Source organism: Ipomoea triloba, chromosome 4 (assembly GCF_003576645.1).
Source record: "Ipomoea triloba cultivar NCNSP0323 chromosome 4, ASM357664v1".
Lineage (NCBI taxonomy): Eukaryota > Viridiplantae > Streptophyta > Magnoliopsida > Solanales > Convolvulaceae > Ipomoea > Ipomoea triloba.
In genome coordinates, this window is record NC_044919.1 from 2,103,206 (window position 1) to 2,124,574 (window position 21,369).

Sequence of the window (21,369 nt, forward strand, 5' to 3'; positions counted from 1 at the left end):
TTTTTTTTTTTTTTTTTTTTTTTTTTTGTCTTTTTTTTTTATTTACATAATTTGTATTTTCAATTACTCCGTATTATTCTAATATTTTAACGATGAATTTATCTTCTTCTTTTCTTTTTTTTTTTTTTCAATTATTTTTTGCTGAAAGCTTAATCAAAAAGACCGAAATTAAGAAAAATTAAATAATTAAGATACTAAATTGAGAGTTTTGAAACTCATAGCACCAAAAGTGAAATTAACAAAATCATAATAGTTATAGGATCAAAAGTGAAATTAACTTTTTCTAAATAAAAAGTATAAAACTTAAATAAAACATTAACCATCAAAATTTACAAATCTGTTAATTATAGCTATACTTTGATGATTTAATTTATTTTTTTTAATTTTTACATAATATCAGTAATTGCAATAATTAACTATAAAGTAATATTACAAAAGATGCTGCATGCTTCTGCTCTCTATGTTTGACGACTACACCCTAGTGGCCTATTAAAAGGCCAGGGGATGATGTCTCAGATTGGTTTTTCCAGAAGCTCATGGTCACTCTCCCCTCATATTTGGATTTAATAATAATATATGGCTGCCTTCTTTTTGTGAGTTGGAAAATCAAAGTTCACGTGAACCAACAATATAATGCTGTTAATTACAGGAAATTTCCGTGTTACACTGCTTATCATCTGAGGTGATTAGTTTGAGTCTTTCCCAGGCATCTGAAGCAAAAAATCTGCATGACTTACCGCTTACATTCTAACATCATGACTTACCAAACCATGAAGATGCACGTTGTATGATTTACCAAACCTTACATTATAACATTTATACGATTATATATACGAGTCTAAATATTCATTACACTTTTTACACTTACTTTCATCCCTATACGGCTATACAAGGTTTAGTAGTACAAACTGTCCTATTAGTTTGATGCTGTTGTTGATTCCTTGACCTTTTTCTTCATTTTTTTCAGATCTTGACTTTGTTTGCAAGTGCCTTCCATGCTCTTCAACCACTTCAAGTGCCAGGGTTCAGGTTTGTGTGTTTGTGTGTTAGTGTTTTTGGCCTGTGGCAGATATCCTAATGCTTTTACAATCCTGAACTTGAATTCTAAGTCACCTTTGTTTTGTATAGAAAAGGCACTTGTGTTTGTTACTTTTTATCCAAGGAGTAGTCTTCATATTTTCAAGCTTTGTTTTTAATTGTGCTTCTAAGGATAGAGGTTGAGTACAATACTATTTATATATATATATATATTGGAACCATAAAATACAATTATCACAAAAGTACATGTATCTTTTAATAATGTAAATATTGGGTGTGACTGGAAGATCAACATCATTTGCGCTTCACTTAAGAAACAAAAGCAATTCTTTCAGGATAGTTTTCATTCTCTAGATAGCTGTTCAATACACTTGCATTGTTCCATAGACCATGATTGGCTGCTGCATTATTTTGCATTGCTAATTTGAGGGGTTGCTTTCAGTTTTGTGTGGCTCGAGCTTGTTACTCATAGATGTTTCATGCCAAAATTACTCACTGGAAATGCTCAGAACGGGTGGCCTTATTTCCATCGATTGTTGGTTGACTTGCTCCAGTTTATGGAGCCATTCCTTAGAAATGCTGAACTAGGAGAAGCACCGGTTTGTCTAGTTGGATAGATGTTTTAAAGTGTTTTTCATGTTGTTTGCCTTCTTTAACTTACTACCTCATTCCCCCCTAAATTCTATGCTAGGTCTGTCTTCTATATGAAGAGACACTCAGGGTGACTTCCCAGAGTTCCTCTGTGACTATCACTTCAGCTTCTGTGACGTGATACCTCCGATCTGTATACAGATGAGAAACATGGTTCTTAGTGCATATGAATCTGCCTAATCCTTCAGCTCCTGGCGTAAAGGTGATATACTCAACAGAAATACCTTACTACAATCCGTCCGAGTTGAGTTTTGAAGAAGCAACTCTTTTTGTTTGTCTTTAGATTGATCTACTACCTGAGATCAAACTATCCCCACGCATTCTGTCTGAGGTTGATGCTGCTCTTAAAATTTCTGTCATTCACCAAGTTAGATGTGAAATTCAGAAAACTAACAAACCAGCAAAAAAAAACTGCAATTATATTATATGTTTTCCGGATCCCGATGTGCTTGAATGATAGCGAGACCAATGATGCATGTAGTTGGGGACACAACTGATGGGCTTTTTTAATTTTATTTTATAATTCCTTAACAGGTGCTACATCTGTTTGGCTGAGTATGAAGATGGTGACAAACTGAGGGTTCTCCCTTGTCATCATGAATATCACATGACATGTATTGATAAATGGCTGAAAGAAGTAAACAGGTATGTTCCACCTTTTTTATTTTTTTTTTTATTTTTACTACCCTACTAGATTCTTTATCTGCCCGCTTTCCACGGGAAATGTATGTAATTGCGTTTACTTTAATTCTCTGATTTTCCTTTCAGGGTATGCCCGGTCTGCAGATGCAACGTTTGTAATGGTCCCGAGCAAAGTTCCATCTCAACCACAGAAACCCCTTTGCTGTCGGCAAAGAATGTTGCAGCAGCCATAATTAGGCAAATATCAACAATTGACAAAGAATTAGGCAAGTCAAAAAGGGTTAGGCATGGAGTTAGGCACCTACCAAAATATTTATTATTTGGTCCCTAAACTTTGGACTAACTACAAAATGACCCCAATTTCTCAACTATAAATAGGGAGGTCATTTGCCATTCTTGTCATCCCAAATCATTCTATTCTTCCCTCATATACTAGAGATATTAGAGAGTTTGTTGAGTGTATTTCTCCTTCTTAGCAAGAGAGAATTATTCTTGTTTTTTCCTTGTTAGTTAGAGAGTGGTTGTAACTCCTATTTTCTCATAGTGAAATTCTTCTACCCTTGCCCGTGGTTTTTACCCTAATTTGTTTAGGGGTTTTCCACGTAAAATCTGTGCCTCATTTATTTTTCTTTCTCAAATTATTGTTGCAATCTGATCTATCCCACTTCCGCGGGCGCAACATTTGCAATGATGCAAAATTTGTAAATATGCTATGCATACAATACATATAGACACACACATATACATATATGTATTTTATGCAGTTGCCAATCCATCTTAGCTCTGTAACTTTCTTTGCAAGGTGTAATATATGCTCCACAGTGTATGTTTTCATGTAGTCCTTGTTCCCTGTTCTTGCCTTTTTTCCTCATTTTGCCTTTTCTTCCCCACGAGTGGGCCCGGGGTAATAGTTAGAACAGAGATTATAGTGGGTCCCAGTATACCCTACATCCATCACCAATTCACCTGCCCTTCTAAATAATACATTACCTCACATTCAAAAGACTGAAGTTTTTCATTCCAAGATTTTTTTTTTATACCCTGATTCATCAGGATTGTAGGTATAAAAATTTAACTGTCTCTTAAGTGGAATGACTGATGCTTGATGCCTAGTTGCCTACGGTAAACACATAACATTGGATAAAGTTCTTATCTTGAGTCTCCACTTTTAACCTACTACTTGAAATCTTGAATTGTTCATGTAAGCTCTGAAGTCGTATTTACTCAATGTACTCTTGCATGCCCTTAAATAGTGGTTAAAGTATCATTGTCAATTACACAAGAATAGAGTTTACTCGGTGTATCCTAGCACACCCTCATGTAGTGGCTCGTTGGAATATTTCGGCATATTACAAAAGAGTAGAGTTTACTTAATGTACTATTTTGAGCTATTACACAAGAGTGAAGTTTACATAGCGCACTCATATACACTTTTTTTTTTTGAGAAGCACTCCTATACATTTTTAGTGCCTGCAATATTCCGAGCTATTACATTATTTACATAAGAACTTGGGCAAAGGTTATTAATTATTCCGGAATCCGGACTATTACATTATTTACATAAGAGCTTGCAAAGGTTATTAATTAGTGAGTCCAACTTAGTCAAATTTGGATTATTCTCAGAACTCATGTAAGTTAAATTTTGATGGCATGGTACTCCTTGAATGTTTTAATAAATTGTGATAAAAATAATGTGATAGAGAGACAAAATAGCAAGAAATTAAAATGGATCCTATTTTAGCTCCCAAATTAAAAATACTTGACCTCGCAAACTAAGAACATATTAAAATTTAAATTTAAAATTAAAAAAAGGACCCAATTGACTTGTTCCTATTTGTTGTTGTTGTTGTTGTTTTTTTTTTTTTTTTTAATTTTAATTAATTAATTAATTTAAAATTATTTTAAAATATTATTTTTAAAGTTGGTAACTCGAAGATCAAGTCAACAAGTCTCTTTGGATTAATTTGCATGAATTTGTATAGTTCAGTGACCCAATTGCATTGTTTTTGAGTTCGACGACCTGATTATAATTTCGTGTGTAATTGGGTGGCCTATTTGACCATTATTCCCTTTTGGAATTAATGATGCTAGTCTTCGGTTAGGCCGAATGGATTTTATTGTGCAAATTAAATGAGTGGGCCGTGTGGAATATAGTGGAAGCTGCTTCTGGGCTGCAAGTGGCCCATGACAGCTTTGTTGGGTTCATATTTTATGGACCTATGGGCAAATTTTGATGAGTAAAATTTGGACTAAGGAAATTAGGCCTAAGGGCCGAGAATGGAACAAGCTACATATATGTGATGGAAGTTGAATGGGCCCAATGGCCTTTTTTGGTGGATTATAGCTAGGCCTTATCATTTGATAGGCTTTAGCTAGAAATTTTGTAGCCCATTTGGGCCTTACATTGGTTAGGCTAGATGGTAGCCCCTTTAGAAATTTTAGGGCTTTGTCCCATTATGATTTGTAGGCCTTTTTGGCCCTTTTGATACTTAGGGCTTTTGCCCCTTGAGCTTGTAAGGTCTTTAGGATCTTATATTTGTGAGCCTTAGATCACCTTTGGACCTAAGATGTCTTTAAGGCCATGTCTCGTTTCGCATTCAATAAAAGCATTAATTTTCTTCAAGAAAAAAAAAATTCATAAACCCTCAATCCTAATTTGAATCCGACTCAATTTTTCATTAGCTTTTTTTAGTTGTGAAATTAGCTTTAATATTATTAGTAGCGACGACAAGTGTTGAAAGAGTTTTTTCAGCAATGGAGATAGTGAAGATAGATTGCGCAACCAAACGAGATATAATTTGATGAATGATTGTTTGTAGAGCCGTCAAAACGGGCTTAGCCCGCCGGGCTAGCCCGTCCCGCCCCGCCAAAAGGGCGGGGCGGGCTCTAATTTTTTGAGCCCGTTTTAAGGCGGGCTTTTTAGCCCGCTCCCGCCTAACCCGCGGGCTTGGCGGGGCGGGCTTGGTGGGCCGGCGGGGGCCCGCCAAATGTATAATAAAAAATTATTAAAATAAATAAATACTACAATAGTAAATCTATAACATTTAATATGTCTTTTCATCTTGATTATATTACTAACATTAGTGTGTGTGTAATATATATATACACCCTTTTATATAATTAATGTAATAGTAATTGAATTTTGGTTTACAGTGTAAACTGTAAATCAAAATTCAATATATAATTACATTGAATTTTATAAACTAATTATATAATTATATTAGTTTTCAATCTATAAATTAATACACTAATTATAATATACGGAGTATAAACTGTAAACTAACACTATATAATTATAATATATAGCTAACTGTACTGTAAACTAATACAATAATTAATATATATATATATATATATATATATATATATATATATATATAATCAAGTTCAAAACATTAGTAAATTATATAAATGATTTGTTATTAACTTATGGATTAACACTTATTTATTAGTCATTATTGTGTTTAAAAAATTACAAATACATTACTATATGTTTAAATTATCCAAATTATTTTAGTATACACTTACTACATTTTTATATTAATTTTTATTTAAATTTAAAACTTTTAAAATTTGGCGGGCCCCCGCCAAGGCCCGCGGGCTTAAGGCGGGGCGGGGCGGGTTGCCTCTACTTAGGCCCGCTTTTTGGCGGGCTTTTTAGCCCGCCCCGCCACAAAGGCGGGCTTTGACGGGCTTTGGCGGGGCGGGGCCCGCCAGCCCGCATTGACGGCTCTAATTGTTTGGTTGCTTTTATTTAAAAGGATGTGTATGAAAATGCATTGTGAGCAATTGTAAAATGATATTTATATATCATTGAAAGTAATGTTAAATTTAGGCATTTAGTATATCAACATCACTGAATTTGAATTCTTGCTCTGCCATTGATGAGATGATTGGTATCTATCAAGTTGACTATAGCATAAAAAAAAAGTTATTGATGTATTGGTGGACTTCTATTTTAAATTCATAACATCAATATTACTGATTTATAAAGTTTATAGGTCCATAAAGTCACTATTACAAGTTTATAAAGTTACAATTGCATCTTCAGAAAATCACTAATATAAAGGTCATTAAGTTGTTATTGCAAGTTCATCAAATAATAGCGGCATGTTCATAAATGACTTTACTACAAGTTTATTAAATAATTATTACAGGTTTATAAAGTCATTCACGGTATGACATCTTTATGTAAAGTTACTGTTTCCGGTGGGCGTGCATCATCCACGGTATCACATCTTCCTCCGCCCCGGCTTGCCGCCGAAGCTTCGCATCACCGGAACAGCACACTCCCTCCCGCCCAGCACCGGCATCTCCCTCATGGCGGAAAGCACTGCGTTCCTACCCAAAACAAACACTTACAATAAGACGCAGAAAACCCAGAAAGTAAAAAAATAAGTAAGAAATTAAGAATTAAGGGACCTGTAACAATGGTTAGAGGTGAGTTCCATCAATCCATTGGGTCAGAGACCTGGAGCAAACGGACATTCAATTGGGGATCCATTGGTTTCATGGATGAAATTATCGACCCTAAATCTTGCTGCTTCTTCCGTGCGGGTAATGCCGTGATATCCAGGCCACCTCACCCTATTTGCCGTTTGAGCTCCGGGTCCAGTATTCGCTAACTCCCCATAACTCCCCATAATCTGAACGTATGGATCCCCCAATTGAATGTCCCGTTTGCTTCGGGTTTCTGGCCCCCAAAGCTTGCCACCGACAAAGAATAGAGTTTATATATATATATATATATATATTAGATAAAGAGATGTCTCTGATGAATTGAAGGTGAGAAGATCATTGCATTGTTCTATATATATATATATATATATTAGATGAAGAGAGGTGAGAAGATCATGAGCCTTGTGTTGGAAGAGGGAAGATGAATCATGAGCCTTGTGTTGGAAGATTATGGCCACAAGATTCATGTTAAGTAGTTAAGTCATGGCTTCTTTGTTGTTGTCTCTACGTACCATACTATCTACAACATAATAAGTCTCAATCCAGGTTATATCCCTGGTTTATGTCCGTTTTTTCCGTTAATTTTTGTTGTACCTTATACTATACAAGTTGTCCTACATAATTTTTTGGACAGAAATATCCCTACCATTATAACTTCTTATCTTTTTACATTAATTACCACGCACATGCATACACAATATTTTTTCTTACATTCTTCAATGATAAGTTTGAATTTTTTTATATTTTAATTAAATATTACCATAGTTATATTTAATAATTTATCATTTCTATAATTCTTACTTCAATAATATTAATATATATATATATATATATATATATATATATATTGTAATACAACGTTAAGTACCCTTAAAATTATAGTAGAATATATATTCATCATAATGAATTTGAATTTTTTGTATTAATTTCAAATACATACACAATAAAAATTTTACTCGAATATCTATGAAACTTCGACAACTAAAAAAATGCATTATATCTATTTCAAAATGATTTACTAATTGGGTTTAAATATTGGGCACAAATCTTCGCGCAAAGCGCGTAGAAAAACTAGTTTTTATATAAATTTTAAGTAATATTTTATAATTATAACAATTTAAAACATTTAACATCCAATATTAATCTAACCACTTCAAAAGTACGTACTAATCTATATTTAGCATGACCATGCCATCAAAATTTAACTTACATGAGTTGTGAGAATATTTAAATTTGACTCAAGTTGCACTCACTAATTAATAACCTTTGTCCAAGTTCTTATCTAATAGTCCGGAATATTTCACTTAAGAATGTATAGTAGTGCACTAAGTAAACTTTACTCTTGTGTAATGAACAACTAAATTAATGGTGATAATTAAGAAGTTGATCTAATAAGTACGTGATTGTACAACCAATCAAATTGTAAACTTTTATTGTTAAATAGTTACAGACATTGCACCCAAAAACAAGTTACAAACATGCAAAGTGGGACGGGAAACTGTACATCAGAAAACAAATTAAGCCACAATTCAAATTCATTTGAGTTCTACAGCATACTCCTAAATTCTACTCCCTGGAGTGACAAATAAAAATTGATTATTTTGATCATGTAAATCCACAGAAATATATCTACATCAAGAATATGTCTACGTCCACATAAATATATTTTTTCAAACTTATGAAGGCTCATCTACTACGACTTCTGCACCTCGGCCCTACAGGCAAGGCAGGGCGAAAGAATGCGCGACGCTCCCTATGCCGGGCAGCGTTGCGCATTCCTTCGCCAGTCTAGCTGCAGTGCGGAGATGCAAAAATCGTAGTCAATGAACTTTTACTTGGCATTGATAATAAGATGTTCTTAATTCTTATCTTGGAATGCCATTTATAGGTCAAGTATAGCAAGGGAAAACAAATACAAGCCTTTCCATCATCAAAAGTTGAACACAAGAAACAAATCTCATGAGCCATCCACCTGCAAAACAATTTCACAAAAAAAAAAAACACGGATAAAACTAAAAGGATTAGGTGGTTCAAATCAATTACATGCTTCAACTAACAATTCAAACAGTCTAATTATTTGATAACAATTAATTTAATACTTGCTTATATTTATAATCACACTTTTTAATATTTTTTTCTACACACTAGAAGATCAGAGTAATTTAACACTTACATTTTTTGCATGTATTTTTTTGTGAGCTGTATATAATGAGTTATGAATTGTAAAGATTATTTAATTTACACTAAATATATTTTGTGGTTCACTTATGGAAAAAACAAATTAGAAAAAAGTTTTTTATAAATATTATTATGTATTTTATGTTTTCATGTAATCCTTGTTTTCTATGTATTACCCCACACATGACTTACCGGCTGTTAAGTCATACAAAAAGCACCATTTTCCAAACATATATATATATATATATATATATATATATATATATATATATGCTCGTGCGAGTCATTCTTCACAGTACAGCTGAAGATCAGAGTTGAGTAGCCTTGCAAGCATTTCAGGAATAATCATGGTTGCCGAGGCCTTATTTGAGGTATATCTCTAAGATCCTATTCTCTCTATCTCCTCTTTGCTATGAAGTGAGTATATATTCTTGAAAGGAAATTAAAGCTGTTGTATAAACACTCGCATGCCTTGTTTTATTTCTGTTCTGATCTGTAGGTAATTGATGAGATTCATATATAGACAATCTTTCTCACTATCACACGCCCTTATTTATTACTTTCTCCCCTAGTGGATCTTGCATCACTTAACCGCACGCACTACCTATCCACTAATTAAACATGCAAAAAAACATAATCTTATATATACTCTTCTAACATTCATACACAAAAAGTTACTGTTATTTTCATCATACACTTTCTACACTTACATTCATAATCCCTACATAAGCTTACTTTCTACACTTACGGTTATTTTCAAATGGCAAAAACTATTATAGTTGCTTTGTTAGTAGCGGTTTTTTTTTTTTTTTTTTTTTTTACTTATTGGGTTAAGCATCAGGCTAGGAAACTGCTCCAATCGTCCACGTATGATATTGTGGTAGCAAAGGATGGGTCGGGACGTTTCCGCACAGTCATGGAGGCAGTAAATGCTGCCCATTCGGGCAACGATACACACAAATTCAAAATATATATTAAACAGGGTATTTACGAAGAGTCGGTGAGGATTAATATGCAGTATATTATGTTGGTGGGTGATGGCATCACCGGAAACAAGAGTGTCCGCGCCCGTTGGTTGGTAAGCGAATGAATAAATTATTTTTAGAAACTTTGGCTTCACAATTTTGTTGGAAAAAAGAAAAACCAATAAATTTTAAATATATTTCAGCTGTGGATGTCAATGGATTTATGGCCAAGCGAATTACATTTACAAATACAGCAGGCCCGGAAAACTACCAGGCTGTGGCGCTTAGTTGCACTTCTGGGGAGGATGGAATTCACCTCTAACCATTGTTACAGGTCCTTATTTAATTCTTTCTTGTCTTTTGTGTACTTATTTTTTTTACTTTCTGGGTTTTCTGCATCTTATTGTAAGTGTTTGTTTTGGGTAGGAACGCAGTGCTTTCCGCCATGAGGGAGATGCCGGTGGTGGCCGGGCGGGAGTGGGCTGTTCCGGTGATGCGAAGCTTCGGCGGCAAGCGGGGCAGAGGAAGATGTGATAACACAATTTGTCTTTTTTATTTTTTTTATTTTTTTTATTTACATAATTTGTATTTTCAGTTACTCCGTATTATTCTAATATTTTAAGGATGAATTTATCTCCTTCTTCTTTTCTTTTTTTTTTTTTCCAATTATTTTTATAAAAAAAGATCGAAATTAAGAAAAATTGAATAATTAAGATACTAAATTGAGAGTTTTGAAACTCATAGCACCAAAAGTGAAATTAACAAAATCATAATAGTTATAGAACCAAAAGTGAAATTAACTTTTTCTAAATAAAAAAGTATAAAACTAAAATAAAACATTAACCATCAAAATTTACAAATCTGTTAATTATAGCTATACTTTGATGATTTAATTTATTTTTTTTAATTTATACATAATATCAGTAATTGCAATAATTAAGTATAAAGTAATATTACAAAAGATGCTGCTTCTGCTCGATCTCTATGTTTGACGACTACACCGTAGTGGCCTATTAAAAGGGGATGATGTCTCAGATTGGTTTTTCCAGAAGCTCTCCCCTCATATTTGGATTTAATAATATTAATATAAGGCTGCCTTGTTTTTGTCAGTTGGAAAATCAAAGTTTACGTGAACCAACAATGCTGTTAATTTCCGTGTTACACTGCATGCTTATCATCTGAGGTGATTAGTTTGAGTCTTTCCCAGGCAGATATCCTAATGCTTTTACAATCCTGAACTTGAATTCTAAGTCACCTTTGTTTTGTATAGAAAAGGCACTTGTGTTTGTTACTTTTGGTAAGATTGATAATTGAATATTGGGTACTAACCTAATTTGACAATAGTGGCAATCTTGTCAATCAGGTATCAACTTTTTCATTTGAACAACTCATCATGGGCCTGAAATTCATTTGTGAGCATTATCTTTTGACAAAGATAGTCCACCTTTAAAAAAAAAATCGATCCAATTTAGTATTACAACACTGCAAAATGTTGCAATAGAATGTGTCACGAAAAATCTTAAAAAAAAAAAAAAAAAAAGAATGTGTCACGAAAAACAACGTTTGCAAAGGACAATAACTTTGTGAGTCAAAACACTGAAATGTAAACATCTTAGGTGCCACTTTCTCGTTATCAGAACCAACAATATTCCGCACTAATTTTTTGGACGATCGAAAAAATTCGGAATTATTATACAAAAGTGTGCATTGAATAAAAATTATAAACGAGATCAATTATTATTATGTGAAGATGTGCATTGAATAAAAATTATAATGAAAGATCAATCATACTAGAAAGATATATTCTATGTAACAGGTAAATATTAATAAAAATCAAGTCTTTCGAGATATATTTAACGTTGTATTATGCATCGAATGTATAGCATGAGAGCACAGAGATGGATGTTGTGCTTCCTCTGCTATTTATTCTGGTAGGGACCATCTTATAATCATCCACTCCCAATGTTGTCTGCTCCTACCATGACACCTTCTTCCACAACTTTTTTTTTTCTTTTTTTATTTTTATTTTTATTTTTATCCACAAGCTAAGACAAATAATACTATAATAGTGGTGTACACATTATGCAAAAATACAAGTTTACATGTGTTCTCTTTGATATATAGTTTCATTATTAATGATAAATAAAGAAAAAAAAAACGTCAAAGACCTTATGATCAAGCGGTACGAAGTGACCCTCAGGGGAATTGCAATTCTCTCCAACCAAACACCTCATGACAAATGAAAAATGGTGATAGTATAAACGAGGGATGAAAAATACTATTTTCTTATTATTCAGAGACCAAATTTACTATTTCCTAAAAAAAATGCTTGAAACTTCTAGATAGGACAAATTTTACTTTATTTCATGGTATCTTTTAATTATTTAGATGTTAAATTAATAAATTTGAAACAGAAATTATATCGTCGAAACTCAACTTGGAATAATTGGTAAGCGGGTAGCTACATTATGACATTATTGTTACAAATCGATATAGAAGTGACAACCCATACTTAGTTGCAATATTGAGCATCAAAAGTGTTGGAATGGGCCGGATTTGGTCCCTCTCTTGACATGGGATGGTGTGGATATTGATGGCTTAGAGGTTGATATGAAGTTAGTCTCATAAATTTCTTCAACTACATATAAATTGTCAAGTATTAATATTTTGGTCCCACCTTTTTATTGAGAAACATATAATTAATTTCTTTGCTCCCATATAATTAATTTCTTGAACTACCTATATGTTAGGATGCTAGATGACTTGCATACAATTTACCTGAACTTTTCACACTTCCCATCATCAGGTTCATCATCTTCCTAGCCCCTATTCAATAATTTTTCACCCATACTTAGAAATCAATGCTTTCGTGTTACAAAAATATAGACCATATGTCAACTTTTAGAGCAACATCAACAATAAATCTAATTTTAGGTTAAAAAAGAAAAACAAACAAATAGATCAGTAATGTAACGCGCTTAACGGGAGTTATTCGTATGCTAGAGCCGCTGTCAATTTTGTTTTGTTTTATTTTTTTCAAAAACTTTCTCAAAAAACGTGCACAAACTAAATTAACAGAATGACCTTATTTGTTCTTTTACATTCATTCTTTCTTCCGTTTCACTATCTCTCACCTCCGCACAAGCTAAAATTCAAAAAAAAAATAAAATTATTATTGATGTTGGTCTTAACTTGATATGAACATTATTTCACATTTGTACATACACTACACTAATATAACAATGTGTAAAAATGTTCACTTACAGGGCCTAGAATTTTGTGCAATTATAATTTACTGAAAAAGGTTTTTGCATTTTTATGGAGAACACAACAAAAACAAAACAAAAACCAGGCCAGTTTCCTCAGACCTGCTAATGATTATGCCATAGTACCAAAACAAAAAGAAGTAAATAATTATATTATATATATATATATATAGTTTTTTTTTTTTTAAAGGACAGTAGAAAAGTATGCATTTGGAATCTTTGGATCAACATGTGTAACAGAGCATGTATCCAACACCAACAACAACAACAACAACAAAAAAGAGAAAAAAAAAGAACAAACAGGTGTACTTTAGTTTACATAATTACAATTAATATTGTATGTATTGCCCAAATGTGATGGAAAACCTCCTCTTCTTCTTCTTTAAAAAAAAATAAAAAATATTATACAACATTAAATATTTTGTCATTGTAAAATCAATCCAGATTTAGGTCAATTTGAACTTGCAGAGTTCAACTCTTGCATATTGTATCTGATATCCTACTTTGTGAAACTACTTAGATTTAGCTCAAAACGAGCACGTTGCAAAGTTTGATCATTACAAATTGCACTGGATATCCCACCATTGTGAGATTAATTCAGATTCAACTCGAATTGAACCCGCAAAGTTTAAACCACTGTAAGACTAATTCAGATTCAACTTGAATCAAGCTCACAAAGGTTGATCTCTTACACACCACTAATAGACTAATTCGAATTCACTAAAATTGAGCTCTCAATCCCTAACTCTTTAGGAGTAAGTCTAGCTCTAGTCCAAATCTTCTTAACATGTTTCATGCTTACAATATTCGAACCTCCGGCCGTACACCTTCAATCTTGAAATTGCACTAACAATTTGTTTATCAACTTTTTCAAATTGTTAAATTGAAATTAAAACTTCTAATTTTTTGGATATAAAAATTACATGCAAGCAACTAGGACAAGAAGAAAAAAAAATGGACTATACATTTTTCACAGCAAAATGATATAAAAATTGCATGCAAGCAACTAGGACAAGGTAAATGATAAATATTTCACAGCATGCCAAGAGTGTGAACAAAGCAACCTGCCAATTCTGCACTCCTACTTCTTTTTTATTGGGAACATATACATACAAAAAATATATATATATATACACACACATATATGTGGAAGAGTGTGTATAAAATATTGTTAACATCATTGATGGTGGGATAGTTATGATTCTAAAATAGTACTCCGTAGTTATTATATATGAAGTGGATGAGATAATGCAACCATAATGCATAGTTGATGAGAAATTTTCACAAATTTTATATATTGTTGGTATGAAAAAAATACTCCGTACTATATATTGTTGTGGTATTATATTAGAGCATCCCTAGTAATGAAATTTTTGTTGATTTTTTTTTTTAATTTTATAAACAAATTGTTTTAGTTGAATTGGATGAGAAATAGGGAAGAGAGAGAATAAAATAAGGTTATATTGAGTTTTTTGTGAGTGAATATGACTAATCGCTCTTATAAGCGGTCAATATTAAGGATTCATACTTTTACAGGTTCAAAGTGGTTAGAAAGATGTTTCAGTCATCCCTCTCAGGACATTATTATTATTGTTATTGATGTTATTATTCTACTACTACTATTTATTGTATGTGGCATTGGCCACTTCTAACTAATTAAATTTGGCTCGAAAATTTTGCAGTTGAATTAACATTTCGCTTACCAATTGTCCCAAGTTGTTTAATTTAATTATAATATGTTAAACTACGTACTAGCAAATAACAAAACTAATTTTCGTCGAAAGTAGTGGTTGAGTCGATGCAGGTGGTTGAGTAGATAGAACTATTACACAAGAGTGTGTGTGTATATATATATATATATATATATATATATATATATATATATATATATATATATGTATGTATGTATGTATGTTTTTAGTATAATAAAAAATATATAGTAACGTACCATAGCGGCGGCGACATTCAATCGCTCAAACTTTAGGCAAAGCATCAAATGGATTGCTTTAATTTATTGTCGGTGTGGTTCCATTTATGTAGAAATTTATGCAAGTAATAACTCATACTACCCTACAACTAAAGTGAGTAAGTGATCATTTATCATCAAGTCAATACTCCATATTTATGGTCTAAATTAAAACTTCTTTAAAATTACTAATTTATATATTATTTAATGATCGAGTTATTCTAATTTTTTTCCCTCTAAATATCATCCGATCCCCTTGTGCGGTAACATTTGAAGTGTTCTTTTCATATTTAATTAATAAATAAATTTAATTTTAACATTGGGTGGAGTTGACCAATTCATCATAGCCAATAAAAAGATTTATATTGTCATATCAACAGGTAAAATCAAGATGGATGGAAAAATAAAATTATTATTATTTATTTATTTTAATATCATTAAGGAAAAAGAATATTTAGAGCTATAAAATTTACCGAGTTTTACTACTCATGCTCTTATTTAAGTTACTCCTTATAAAATCACGTTGTTGAAATATATATTGAAGAAGGTTATTCCCTTATTAACATTTTAGGTAGTTAATAAGTGAACTGCTAATGCAATTGTAAAGTTGTCAAATGTTCAATTTCAATAAGGGAACACAGTACTCTATGCAAAAATAAAGAAATATGATATTTCTCGATAAATTTACCATGGTATATTACTGATATCATTAACTATCCAATGATAATACACTATGTTAATATGAAAGGCGGATGAGTAAGTGAAAGTAATTTTATATATGAAGGAACCTTAATATACAAGGTATTTATAGAGTTTAGATCAGTTACTAGTCGGTCAGAGGGTATAGTATATGTCACTCAATTACTGGTTGGTTTCTTTGGCTAGTTAATTATGCCACGTGCCTAATCTAAAGTGACTCATGCTGATGAGATAGTTGAAGAGACACTTTGCATGCTACCCAATTGTCTGAACTGGGTCAACTTTCCAACTTTGCCAATCAAGGAGAGTGTCACGACAATTGAAGCAAGCGTATACGCTTCGTATATCCCCATCAATTTATCATTTTCTTTTGTTACCAAATGTGTTTTCCTATTACATAATATATGAAGAGTGAATGCCTTTTTTGGTCATACTTTTATTGGCCAGTTTCCAATTTTAGTCTGCTTTTGTTATTTTTGCCACATTGAGTCCACATTTATTAGATGTGTTCCACTTTTGGTCCAGCGTTAGTATTTCCGTTAGTTGGCTGTGTAATTTAGGGGCATTTTCGTCTTTTTATGTTTTGGGCTGCTGGAAGGATGCGATTGCGATTGGATTAGGAATTTGCATCATCCTCACTGCGACCTCCGGTTGAGGTTGAGGTGTGGAGGCTTCGGAGGAAATGACCGGCGGTTGAGTTTCGCCGCGACCGATTTCTTCGTTGTCATCCTCATCGCAAAAATCAGAGACAACAAAGCTTCAACCGGCGCCCGTTTGGCGACAGAGCACGACTAACGCAACAACCATGTCCCTGAAGGAGGAGATCTGAGAGAGAATTATGAATGATGTGAGAGATCCGGCGACCTCCCCTGCTCTTAGCGAGCGGTATTGCAGCAGTAGCTGGTGGCTGAGATCATATTTCCGTGGAAGCCGCCCGCAAGTGTTCTCTATCCGGTGAGCAGCTATGGCGTCGACGAGGCTTGGTGTTCGGCGGCGGCATCTCTCCCTCTTGCTCCTTGTTTTCTCGACGGGCAAAGTAGACTAGCGGCAAGGCCGTGACCGCGGCACGGTGGTCCATCTTCGACCATCTCTCTTCTCAGGCGTAAGCAACGGCAGTGGCGTCTTCTCCCCCTGTCTCCGGTGGAGCTTGGCGACGGCGACAGCTCAAGGACGTTCTTCCTTCTCCTTCTCCAATAGTGAGCTGCTCTGGTGATGGCATTGAGTGTTTCGGCACGTTGGAGAAGGAAACCTGAAGAACTCTTCATTCAAAGCCAAATCACAGTGCAAAGAATAAAGGAGATCAGACCACCAAAAAAAAAAAAAAAAAAAAAAGAGAGATAGAGAGAAAGTTTGCACGTGTTACGCACAAAGTGCACCCAGTGAGCACGTGCAGTGTGCGCTGCGCACATAGTAGGTGCATGCAGTGCATGTGCCCACTAGACACGTTAAACATAATTTTTTACTCTTTTTTTTTTGATAGCTTTTGTTTTTTTTTTTTTTTTCTCTCCTCCCTCCCATCCTAGATGACCTGAGAAAACCAAAAAAAAAAATAAAAAACTAATGGCCTTGGTCTTAGTACCAACCAACTTTAATTTGTAACCTCAAAGTCGCCGGCGTTAATGAGGTAAACTTAAATGTATGGTACGTTCATTATAAGGGATCGGGTAAATATATGCGAATTACTAAGTACCTACACATACACACTTGTTTTTACTTCCATTTAATAATATAAAAGTAATAATAGTGTAAATAAATAAGGAAAAACAGTTTCGGAATATCCATCTAAATTAATGTTGTCCCCCAAAATGTTATAAATATTACCCCATGGTGAAACTAAAGTTACAAACTAGATACAAGGTTGTATTCTAGTTTCTAAGGTAGGTAGCTACATTCTCAAAGCTGTATTCTAAGTTTTAAAGACGCTATCAACCTTTAATTAAGTTAGAAGAGACTCATGTAATCTCATCCACACATTCATGGATAACTACTCCTTTGATTTAATTTGCGATTTAAGCGTCTAAGTTTCGTTTTTCAAAGTTTAAAGCAATTTAGTTTTATCGATAATTTTAAAAGGCATTTGTGTTCACAATTTTGAATTATAATTCTCCAAATGGTACAAGAAATTCTATAATATTTAATTTTAAAATTCAAAATTATTAAAACAAAACTTAAAATTTGATCAAATTTACTATTAAAAACAAAATGAGACGTAGAGAAAACATTCATTATATTAAAAGAAAACAAAACATTATTTGAGGTGTCCACTTAATCAAGTTATAGTACTTGCTTTTCTTAGTGTTAGAGGCTATCGGAAGCAAAGATAATGAACATGCATGCACCATTAGTCACATATGCAAAATATTAATACGTGTACAACTGCATGGAATTGAAATATTAGACGTCTCTATTAATTTTTGTCACCCTGTAACGAGATATGATATTTGTATTTTTATTTTTTTTTTGAATAATAAACAAAACTTGTAGTCATGGAAACGTAAGTTTATATATGGTTATCAAGTCAATAACTTGACTAATTTGGCTGAGATTGTCCAGTGTCTCCCGAGATATGATATTTGTTGCTTGATGGTTTAATTGGTATTTTTTATCGAGATTTTATGTGGTTTTTGAAATTATTTTCTAATTAAATATTGAAAATAAATAAAGGATTGCCTTATTTTCTTTAACAATAATAACGGCAACTGTTTATGTGATGGCATTCCGGTTACCATTTCAAATGAAAACTTAAATTCTTTGACTAAAATATTTTTAAAAATTATAAAATATATATTATCTGGTAAAAAATTATGAATATTTTAAAATCTGTATTATTAATAAAACTTCTTACTTCCGTACCATTAGGGGCATTCCTTCGATTCCAATACGTGCTTGGCTGCGTGTTCTCATACACACGTGCCGCTCACGTGAGTTTCTCTAATGCAATAACACAACACCCAAACCACATTAAACATAGTCTCACCTTCTCCTATGTCACCGGTCGCATCCTCATAAATACCCTTCCGGTCATCACTTCCAACTCTAAACCCCCTCACTTTCTCTCTCTACATTAATCTCTCCCTCTCCCCCTCTCTCTCACTTCCTCCATTATTTCTTTCACTTTCTCTCTCTCTCTACAATGTCCGGCGGATACTTACCGCCGCCGTTCTTCCCCGCCATCAACGGTGGTGGTGGTGGCGGTGCTTCACTTCCTTCGGCTAACAACCTGTTCCAACCTCAACAGCCGGCCGATCCACCGCCTGCGGCTTCGTCGTCGCCGCCGTCGTCCTCCTCCTCCTCGGCTTCGTCGTCGATTATTATAGTTGTCATTGTTATTGCGTCGGCGGTTATCGTCTCCGCCACTATTTACCTCATCCTCCGCTTGCTGTCTCGCCGCTGTCACCGCTCATTTCGGACGCACGACGCGGCGGACGACGTGATCTCTAGCTCCGCCACCGCCGCCGCAGCCACAGCTGGAGCTGCGAACGAGCGGCGCTCTGCTCCCGAGACGTTGGAGTCGTTACCGCTGTTCACGTTCGGTTCTGTTACGGGGAACCTAACCGGCGTGGACTGTGCGGTTTGTTTGTCCAAATTTGAGACGCATGATCAGTTGCGGTTATTGCCTTTGTGTTGCCACGCGTTCCACGCGCAGTGTATTGATTCGTGGCTATCGACTAACCAGACGTGTCCTCTGTGCCGGTCTACGGTGTATCCAACGGACGCCGATATTCTCCGCAAAATTCTCTCAGTCTCTAATGGCCGCGGCGGAGGAAATGCCGATCCTAACAGCGGCAGTTTTCGGATTGAGATTGGCAGCGTTAGCCGCCGTCGCGGAGACTCCGGTCCTATCGTCGGCGACAGTCGGAGGTCTTACTCCGTTGGCTCGTCGTTCGAGTATATCGTAGACGACGGTTACGAGGTGTCTATCGAGTCTATCCATCGCCGAGGAGGCTCGGAATGCACTGACAAGGAATCCATCGGAGCTCCGGTACCAGAGCCGCCGGGGGACAGTTTGGCGCCAGACGTATCCGGCGGCGGAAGGAGTTGGCTCCGAGACTACGTCGATCGAATCGCCTCCTTTTCTCTTTCCTCCCGTACGATGTCGTTTCGAGGCTCCGGGAGATTCTTCACCGATAGCGGTCGCCGGAGCGACACCGTCGTCCCGATAGACGACGATTTGGAATCCGGCCGGATCGGCGAGGAAATCAGCGAGTTATTTCGGTGGCTTTCAGGGGTATGAGAATGTATATTCAAACTCTTTAGGGGCAAATTAGATATTTCGCATACTCCAAAATTTTTGCTATTTCCTCCCTCGTTCTCCCTATTTTGCTATATGCATCCTGCAAATACTGGAGTGTAGATATATGCCGAATTCGTTTATCTTTTTACAGTCATTTTTAAAAGGAAAAAATATATATTAAAACTTATAAACAAAAGTTGTGTCAAACTTAATGATTCTTTGTCATTTTAGTAGGTAATATTCTTTTATTACAGCCTAATATTACATGTCAGCAGCACCTTTTTTGGAGTGATTTGTGGGCATCGATTAAGTATGATCAAATATATGATTAATCAAATTAGATTTGAGTTATTTTTAGTTTGATTCAAATGTTTAGAACTATTTCGTGTTTGATTATCTAGCTCTCATGTTATGACTTAAGAGATCCGAGACTATCTCATAAAAAGGAAAATGTCAATATTTTTAGTTGGGTCGCCTCGGGCCATCTTTGTCACATATATAGTTACTAAATTTTTATTCAATCGCAGGTTTTAGATGGTATTGTAGTTTAAATCATAAATTATGATTAAACAACTATAAGATTTGACATTGCTACAGGGTCAACTATTGTTTTATGAATTTGATAATAAACCACCGAGGCATAGCTCAACTGGTCTATCAACCACAAGGCACGACTCAATTGGATTTAGTCTTTTTGTGGACTATAATCTGTAGGGTAATTGAGACACATGTATTAATTTCTGATCGCATGAAATCTCCATAGCTAATTTTCTAGATACCGATATATCTCAGATCAACATATTTGTAGGCTAATTGAGACACCTGTATTAATTTCTGACTGCACAAAATCTTAGATATCGACATATCTGAGATTGCCAAATGTTCAGGAGTTACTCTATTCAATCTTATCTTATGATTTGACTCTTTTACCGCTCTCCAGATAACGGTGAGTGGCCAAATTTGATGGGACTGGAATAGTTTTGACATTCATTTTATCAAAACTTAGTTTGAACTTTACATTCTTGAATTTGGTCAATTAATTAATGAATATTATAGCTTTAGCTTCCCATAAACATCACTTGTGAAGGTGGAGATGATAAGGTCAAAGTTTCATATGCAAGGATTGCCCAGTTAGTTAACCAAAACCCGAAGCAAATCGCCATATATTAAATAACATTTGGAATGTTATCGCATCCTTTGTATTGACAACCTTGAGACTTGAGTTGCTGATTTACGGGCTAAAATGTCTTATATCAATATAATGGTAGGTTT

The 21,369-nt window shown here is 34.4% G+C and overlaps 2 protein-coding genes and 1 long non-coding RNA gene across 3 annotated transcripts in view; all 3 read left to right on the plus strand.

Moving 5' to 3' along the window:
• LOC116017850 (pectinesterase 2-like) overlaps nucleotides 1–1,168 on the plus strand; it is a 2,553-nt gene extending 1,385 nt beyond the window's left edge. Inside the window, exons 4-5 of the mRNA XM_031258491.1 lie at nucleotides 968–1,029; nucleotides 1,129–1,168. Of these exons, the coding sequence (XP_031114351.1) occupies nucleotides 968–1,029; nucleotides 1,129–1,168 (102 nt within the window). The remainder of the gene's footprint in view (nucleotides 1–967; nucleotides 1,030–1,128) is intronic.
• An 8,849-nt stretch (nucleotides 1,169–10,017) lies between these two features.
• On the plus strand, nucleotides 10,018–10,569 carry LOC116015257. The gene is made up of 3 exons (XR_004097590.1): nucleotides 10,018–10,045; nucleotides 10,136–10,266; nucleotides 10,359–10,569. It is a non-coding gene; the product is annotated as an uncharacterized LOC116015257 (long non-coding RNA).
• Nucleotides 10,570–18,857: 8,288 nt separating this feature from the next.
• On the plus strand, nucleotides 18,858–20,304 carry LOC116015562 (E3 ubiquitin-protein ligase ATL4). Its single transcript, XM_031255668.1, has one exon. The coding sequence runs from the start codon at nucleotides 18,997–18,999 to the stop codon at nucleotides 20,095–20,097; it is 1,101 nt and encodes a 366-aa protein (XP_031111528.1). The 5' UTR covers nucleotides 18,858–18,996; the 3' UTR covers nucleotides 20,098–20,304.
• The last annotated feature ends 1,065 nt before the right edge of the window (nucleotides 20,305–21,369 follow it).

Coding starts and splice junctions, on each gene's coding strand:
- LOC116015562 (XM_031255668.1), top strand. CDS start 18,997: ATGTCCGGCGGATACTTACCGCCGCCGTTCTTCCCCGCCATCAACGGT.